This window comes from Netta rufina (assembly GCF_964035555.1).
Source record: "Netta rufina genome assembly, chromosome: Z".
Lineage (NCBI taxonomy): Eukaryota > Metazoa > Chordata > Aves > Anseriformes > Anatidae > Netta > Netta rufina.
In genome coordinates, this window is record NC_140126.1 from 6,716,525 (window position 1) to 6,725,246 (window position 8,722).

The window sequence follows — 8,722 nt, forward strand, 5'->3', positions numbered from 1 at the left end:
AATGAAGAGATCTTTGTGCCTTTTTTTCTTTGCCTTTTAGCTTTAGAAACATCAAAAAGGTTGGGGATGTATTTCTATTAGCTGTTGCTTTAATGAAAGGTTTTGAATCTTTAACAAAGACTTCATCTAATTAAAATATTAATTACTGAAATGAAGCAATACTTAGCAGAAGCAGAACTGTTTAAAGTTGTCAGAGTTGAAAATCTATTAGCATGGCTTTAATGTTCTCTGCTCTGTTCATTTCACAGTTTAACACACACACGTATGCAAAGGCAAGTTGGAAAGGGTCGTTTCTTTTCTCTCTTTAAATAGCCAGGTTGTCTTTATCAACAGCGAAACAACGAAAATATGCATATACCATATGTTTTACTTCTCTGTCTGGAGTTTTGTAGAACTCATCTAGCACTCTACTCAGCTGCTGACTTCTTGTTTGTTTGTTTGTTTTAAAGGTATTGATATATTCTGAGAAGCTATAAGTAAACTCATGTATGTTTTTCAGCATACTGGGGAATGAAGATGGCCCTGACGCTTACGAGCTCCAAGTCTGTGTGAAGGACTACTGCTTTGCTCGAGAGGATCGAGTACTGGGGATAGCAGTAATGCAGCTCAGAGATATAGTGGACAAAGGAAGCTGTGCTTGCTGGTGCCCTCTTGGGCGCAGGATTCACATGGATGAGACTGGACTTACAGTCCTGAGGATCCTCTCTCAAAGAACCAATGATGAGGTTGCCAGGGAATTTGTGAAGTTGAAATCTGAGTCCCGTTCCACAGAGGAAGGCACCTGAGCTCAGCTGTGTAATGTTCCCTTTTCTCTTCTGCCTTGTGCCAATATGTGCAAGTGTTCAACAATTCTCTTTTACTAATTACAAAAGGTTTTTTCATGTTGTCTTTGTCAGCTCTGATAGCGCACGTGTGCTGTACAGGAAACAATCCATCAATCTGATGTGAATTATTTATTTTTTAGTAGCTGGGTAAAACACCATAGAGAATGAGACAATCTCTTCTTATTTAAGATGCAAATTCTGCTTTGTGTATATAAATTATTTTATATTGCAGGCTGGGTATGCTGGGTTTTGTTGATATGCAGCACTGTGATTTTATCCTCTGAAGCTGGCAGATGTTAAAAAGGCTCTACATAATCACACTATGAAACAAACCAACTGTATGGAAATTGGGAGAAGAAGAACGATTTGGGGTCTTGGCAAAGCATTAAATTTATGCACTGTGGAGCTGCCAAAGAATGTTCTTGCACAGATATTACACCAGTGTCTCAATGTGACACCTCGGTGTCTGCTTAAAACAGCAGCAGCAAATTTCTCTGAAGATGTACCCCAAATAAATTTATGACCACGGATGTGCTGCTGTGAGCATGGGCATCACTGAACAAGTGCAGAGAGGCTTAAGGTCTTAGAGCAAAAAGCTGCTAAGACAACACATGAGGAGCAGACTGTAGCTGCCCTGCCATTGGATCTAAATGGTGTGTCTTGGAGAATATAAATCCCTGTGTGCTGCTGGGGATCCTGCATCACCATGGGGGTGCTGTAAGCTGCTGAACTCCACAAGTCATACTTTGACTACTGTGACTGACGTGGTAAGGAAGGGAACAACATTAGAGCCATGACAAATAATATGGCTGCTGTATTCTTTTTCCACTTCAATATTCTTTCGTTAGTTGTGTGTATTTTGTTGTTGTTGTTTTTTTTTTAATAATTTAATACTTGCAATTTTCCTGTAGCATTTTGTTACCTTAAGTAGCTGAGACCATTCCTCACTATGAAACCAGACATGATGGCTTGTGTGGGAGAGAACAATACATTCTCCCTCTGCAAGCACTCACTCTTGAGTGCTGGTGAAGGGGCAGCAAGTCAATTTGGTTCTGATCTTGAAGCTGCTGTTGGCCATGCCGCGGCTGATCCACGTTGATTGTCTGTGATTTAATGATACCATTGAAAATATTTTTGCACTATCTTGAAGAAGCATCCTGGTTTTGTTTTCTTGAAAAATGAAACACTGTTCTGATTGCAGGGATGTCAGAATTTCTGGCTGAAATTTCATAAAAAGGAAGGTTCGGAGTAGTGATTGTAACTGACGTATGTTTTTTTATTATTTTTTTCTCTCTGATGGGGATTTTTGCTATTTCCAGCTGCCCTTGTACTCTGCAAAGTGTAGCTGGAATGAGCCAGTCCTTGCCCATAAAGTACTGTAAACTGTCAATAAATTAAGGACTGCGTATTGAATGACTTTTTTTGTATTTTATTTTCTATTTTCTCTGACACTTGTACAGCTGTATGATATGACTACTGTATTTCATGGGCCTGCTTCATAGAGTTCAGAGACTGAACATCTGCTTTGTTCTTGTCCATGGTGTATTTATAATAATGCTCTTCAAAACTTCACGCTATTTGTCATGATTTTGAATCGCTGTATGTGCCATTGTTACAAGAACTGTTAGTACAGTCTTTAATAAACTCTTTTAGCAGCATTTGGAGTTGTCTATTGAAGTGTAACTGTAATTGGATTTGCTAAATCATGTAGGTTAGAATCGCTACTGCATCTTTGCAAATTACTCTCATTTAGTATATAGTTTTTTCTTTAGTACTGTAGATGCCCAGCATGGGGTATGAGCTAGACAATTCCCTCTTTCTCCATGGTGGAGTGCCTCTGTCTTTGACATCTTTTCCTCAAGTTTGTGGCTTCTGATAGAGCACTGAGAAATCGCAGGAAAGCATAGAGAATAACTTATTTCCTTTTGTTTTACTTTCTTGCCTTTAAGTCAAGTTTCCTTTGTACTCAGGTAGCCTCCTGACGGTGCTAAATGGAAAGACTCAGGCAGGCAGTACAGTACTTTACAGATAACACGTGAAGAAAAATAATGTATACCGAATTTGATTCGTAGCTTTCAGCCTGATATGAGCATTAATACTGTGTAGATGATGTTGATGAGATGAAAGAATAAACCTTCTTGTTGTCAAGTAAATTACTCCCTCTCATTTTTTGGGGATGCTGCCAATTTCAAGCAGACAAGCTCAAATAACTCTGCGATTGATATTTCATAATGATGCAGGCCTCAATTTTTGTGTTCTGAGATCTTTTCCTTGGGTAGCATGCTTAGCAATGTGACTACAAGTAACTCAGCTACCTAATGGTCCAGCATGTAGCTGCATTTCTGTTTCTAGCTTCATCATGGGGGGAAGTCACTGAGTTTGATGGTATAGCACGTGATATGCTGTTTAAAGCACAACTTCAAAGCCCTACTTCAATACAGTTAGATGGACACAAATTTCCAACTCATTGGTATGTTCACCAGTCACTGCTTCAGGGAGCAGTGCAGTGGAGAGGAATCAATAAAGAGCTATTCAAAGGACAAGCACTATCTGTATCCAGGGGGAAGAGGCCTGGGCAGGGCAAAAGGTTTGGCTACTTTTAATAGAGCTGGGAATCCAAGGCTCCTGAATATATAGCTTATCCACCAGTCTGGCACTTGTCCTGCAAACCAAGTTTGTGAACTTCCTAATTGCAGAATCAGTTTCCGTAAGTGTTGCTTTTGTAACACGTTTGTCTGAAACTGCCCACTTGGGATTGTTTCCTGGGTCTACATTCATTCTTGACACTTTCAGATTGTCTTTCCTGCCTGAAAAATCATGCAGACTTGAGCTGCAACCACAGGCTTTTCTCTTGTACTTGTGGCAATAATAGGGTGTTGTGCACGTGGCTCTCTTCACTCCGTCTGAACACTCCCCAGAATGACAGCTGGATGTAGACTATACACTGTGTGTGTGTAAAAAATTACCTATACATAATAAATATGTTAAATGGATATGTTTTATATAAATATATAGGACAATTATGTTTACATAATGTTTATGTAACATTATGTAAATGTTTATATTAATTAAACAGTACATTTATATTAAAAAACAAACAAACAAACAACAAAAAAACCTGATGTACCTGGGTTGGAAACATCGTGACAAAGATGACAAGCACCAGCAGTGGTAATGCAGCAGGAGTCTGTGGAGTGTTGCAACACTAACTTCAAAAGGCACAGGAAAGGGGTGAGAGATGAGCTGGGTGCTGAAGGCAAGTGGGGGAATTCTGCTGCTGGTCTGACTGTGCTTACCCTCGGGCTTTTTGCTGAATCTGTGGGAACTGCAGTTTGATTTCAGACCAAGAGTCCATCTCACGCAAATTGTGGTTACAAGCATTTACAAGGCCAGGGAAGAGTAAGAACAGGGTAAACCAATAATGCACTTTAAGGTGCTGGCAGTGTTTAGCTTGGGATGTTTCTGAGTCCGTGACTTCTCTTTAGTAAGTCCTAAGCTTATCCTTTTCCTGTTCCCATCTTTTAAGTCCTGAAAAGGAGTTCCATGGATTTACAAGCTGTTTTGTGAAGACCTAATGGTTCCAACTAATTTAATCTGATGCCCGCTATTCTTTTGTCCAAAAAGATGCTTCAGTGTTGGTCCTACCCACCCATACTGGGGCTACTATACTGTAAATGTGTATCACACCCCACCCCATAGTCATTGCTGTTCGGAGGCTGCAGTGTCCCAGTTTATTCAGCCATCCCAAACCTCTGATAATCCTTGCTGCCCTTCTTTGAATCTTTTTCCATTAACATGGGCCATTTCTGAGCTGTGAGGATCAGGAACACGAGGACCAGAGCAGCATCCAGCATTCAAGATGCAGACCCGGTGCTCCAGAAGGAAGCCTCTTGAAGGTAGCAGTTTGTTCCTAATTTTAGGTGCTATAAACTCAGTAGTCCAAAAAAGCCTCCAGGTTGCCAGCAGAGGATCCTGACAGGCTCTGGGAGGAGCAGGGAGCAGACGCGCAGCCAGACACCCCAGATGACAGGGACACATTTCGTAGGAACCTGAATGGAAAGTTCAAGAGGTGGCTGAAATTTGGTAAGTCAGAGCTAGAACAAACCTGAGAGAAAGGAGCCACCCTGCAGAGTTTCAGTGAATGGCAGAGAACTATTAAAAATCTTTTTATTCCCAGCCATTATTTGAAAAGATGAGATCATTTTCCATGAATAGAAGGAAAGCACGCCTGGCTTTTGGATTAACAGACTTTTTGATCTTCAGGAAACTGCCTTGTAAAGCTGTGACCAACTCAGGACTGTGACACACAGTCGTAAAAATAGTTGGAGGTGTAACATAGAAGGACTCAAAGGGATTGGTGCGTGCTTGTGACACATGATGGGGATAGAATGGCCTTACAGGAAAGGACATTGTGTTTCGGGGTGAGTGATGTGAGAGTGGAGACCTAAGGGCAGAGGTGGGGAAGGCATTTTATCAGTCTTCCTGGAAGAGATTTGCAAGTTGATGGGTGAAGGCAAGGAGGTGGGAGGTGAGGGGGAGGCTCTGGGGAGAGACTAGGGCGTACCAAGTATACTGTGGGCATTTCAAGGACAGCATTCAATTTTCCAGTTTCTGGGTAGCAGCAAGGAGGGAAGAGGCAACGTAGTGGCACTGGAGGAAGTCCAGACTCTGGTTCCATACAAGTAAAACCTGTGAACATGTTCAATGCAGCTAATGAGGCTGGTGGTAGTCCCTAGTACTTGGTTGAACATACACTGAGCCCTCCCCGGTGGTTGTGGCATAACCCCACAACATCCTTTTCCAAACCAGGAATGGGGACAAGGATTCAGCTATGTCTGGAGGATTCTTCAGAACCTCAGTTCTCCAATATCTGGTAATCTTCACAGTTGCTGTCTCAGTGATTTATGGCCAACCCAGAAATACTTGTTCTTGCACCACAGTGTGATTTAGTGTAAGGTTTTTTTCCTAGCTCCTGATGCTTTGATAGCATAGCTTTTGTCCAGTTTAGCAGAGATGGCAAAGTTTCTGCTCATAAGAAGTGCTCTCCATTTTGCAGTCATCTGTGCATAGATGCATCTGCTCTGATATGCAGCCTTTCTAAGCATCACTTTTTTCCCTAGCTTTAAAACAACTCATTATCCCTCCCTGACTTTATGGGCTTCTCACATTGCTCAGCCTGTTTCCTTTATGTCAGCTATGAATTCATTCACCAACTCCAGCTTCTCTGCAAGCAGGTCCCAAGACATTTCAGAATCAATGAAGCCAGCTTACAGAAATGCACACCTTTGGCAGGTTAGAGCTAGGAAATCATTTATCAGAGGAAAGGTCAAGTCAGACCTGCATGTTCTACTTTTGTCAAATCCACCCTGCCTTTTTTCTCTTTTCCCATCTTGCCTTTTTTTATTCTTTCCTTCAAGACTTTTCCTAAAGCACTGCACATTTGTTCAGATCAGCTTGAGAAGTTGGAATTCACTTGGGCTGTTTCCCCATTAAGAAGCATTATACATTTTGTGTGTTATTCTCCCACGCAGAACCTCCACCTTTACTGATGAAATGACCCTGGAGGCTGTCAGACCTCCAGTCCCACATTTCAGTGTTCTCAGAAGATTCTCCTGGAAATGATGCATCCCGAGGAACTGGAGGTGCTTAAGCCCTCTTGAGTTTTGGCTACCATAACGCAGTATTTTCTATTTCCTTGCTCTGTCTCAGGCAGTTTCTTTCAGATGGGCAGTCCCTCCGAGGCGAAGTTCTTCTTTTGTGGGATTTTTTCTCATCTGACTGTTCTTGACCTTCCCCTTCCTGAAAAAGAGCATGTGACAGAAGGGGCTACAGGGTTCACTTGCAGCCTGTTCCTCAGTCAACCAAGACCATGAAACAGGCCTTTAGACTCAGAAGAGGAACAGGAACATCCACACTGCTCCCCCTTGGACCAGAACAACACAGGAATCCTCCACCAACCTCGAAATCTCAAAGAACTATGATGAAGCTACAAGACAGGGCCACAACACCACAACCACTTTAGCAAGTTCCTCACTCCTAAACGTGTCCAAGTCAGATACAAACAGTGCCTAATCCCAGGCCGTGGTGTCAGTCTGACCTGAGGAAGTCCATGCCATCCATCCTGCCTGTCACTGAGCAAAGGCAAGGTCGTGAGACACTGGAGATGGTTCCTTAGCATCCTTCATGCATTGCAGAACACACCGAATGAAAAGGAAAAAACAGAGCACTTTTGCATCCGGAAGGAAGAGTGATTGTTTCTGGCAGCCTATAGATGACAAGCAGAAGTCTGGAAGCATAGCGTTATTTATTTTAGTACAAAACAACACAATGTGATAATTAATGTAAACATATTGACATTTCAAGGACTGTCAGATAAGATTCAGAATACTCAGAGATCAAAGATTTTATCTGGAGATGCTCATCTCACCCCCAAGCACTCAGGGTGATGGCAGCCCCAGCCTGCAGTGCTCATTACAAACTGTCAAAGACTTCTTCCAGCCCAGTAATGATTTCCCTTTGAGAGCAAAGCTCCAGCTTCAATTTTGGCTATGAAAAAGTACATAGCACCTCTTCCTTCCTCTGTTATCTTAACCGCTGTGCCTCAAAGAACCATTATATTATCTCTGCTCCCTTGGCAAGGTTAGCTTAGGTGGAATTTAACCAGTTCTTACTGATCTCTAATCGATTTTAAATACCTGTGTAGTGTTGTGTTGTTTTTTTTTTTTTTTTTCCCCCCCCAGAAATTAAAACCCTTATTTTTCCCTGCATTTATGGTTTAAATAACTATTCTGTGGGCTTATAGTGCTTCTGTGAGTTGCTCTTTTTAGTGTTTTCACTGCTTATTGGAAGCAAACCCAGAATAACACCTCCTTTTATCATCATCGTGATTTTGTGGTGACAAAAATCTGTCAGCTGTCGCATCTGGTAATGTAATTATTAATAGCAGCTGTTCACCAATTGCTGAGCTGCTGGTCTTCTGTAATGACAACTGTCAGCCAAAAAGATTTCCATCTATTGGCTCTAATTCAGATAAGTGAGAATATCAACCCTGTGCACCAACCTAAGGGGATGTACATTTGAATAAATTTCATAAACAAAGCAGCAGTCGCAGTGCCCACTGTGCATCCTTCTTTTTCCTGAGATACTCTTTCCTAAGACCCATTTTGTTATCCTGTGGTGTTTATCAAGCCTACCAAAGTAAGCCTTTTCTGTCTGCGTCTTCAGAAGCAGAAATTTATTTGCTAAGATTTACGTCCCTTCTAGTCACAGCTAGAGACTCGCAGAGGCGTATCACAGCGCAAGAGGTGATGAAGTCGGAAAGCTGCCTTTAATTTAAGTTGCTGCTAAACATGGTCAGTTTATCCTGCTCTCAAGCACAGCAGTTTGTCAGGCTGCAGAGCCTTATTTGGAATTATTTTTATGTGCCTGCCTGGAGTCAAGCCTAGGTCAGGTCATCTGTTTCATCAGAGGAGGAAGTTTCAGAGGATGACCATCATGGATGCAATAAACACACACAATGGTGACCGAGGTTTTTTCAAGGCTTGGCAGCAACAGCAGCATATTCCCTGGTGGCGCGGGGGGGAGCAAGTTTGAAGAAAGAAACTGTTTCAGGAACATTAGGTTTTTAAACCTTTTTTTAAACCTAAAACAATTTTAAACTTTTTTTTTTTTTTTTTTTTTAACCTAAAACAACTTTGAAAAAAAAAAAAAGGAAAAAAAAAAAAAAACACCATTTTTTAGCCCCTTTTCACCCCTTTTGGAAGAAGCAAAATGTTCATCTGCAGAAGCCTGAGACCACAGTCAGTGCTACATGTTAAACTACTGTACAACAGCCGTAGAAGCTACTCTATGTGCTTCCTCTAAACTACTTTTTTTTTTTTTTCTTTTTCTTTTTTTCT

General features: G+C 41.5%; 1 protein-coding gene across 1 annotated transcript in view; it reads left to right on the top strand.

Annotated features, from left to right (window-relative positions):
* Positions 1–2,760, top strand: part of LOC311221114 (protein unc-13 homolog B-like) — a gene marked incomplete at its 5' end in the record, with an annotated part of 215,635 nt that extends 212,875 nt beyond the window's left edge. Inside the window, one exon of the mRNA XM_084304904.1 lies at positions 500–2,760. Within this exon, the coding sequence (XP_084161030.1) occupies positions 500–785 (286 nt within the window). The 3' untranslated portion in view covers positions 786–2,760. The remainder of the gene's footprint in view (positions 1–499) is intronic.
* Positions 2,761–8,722: the final 5,962 nt, after the last annotated feature.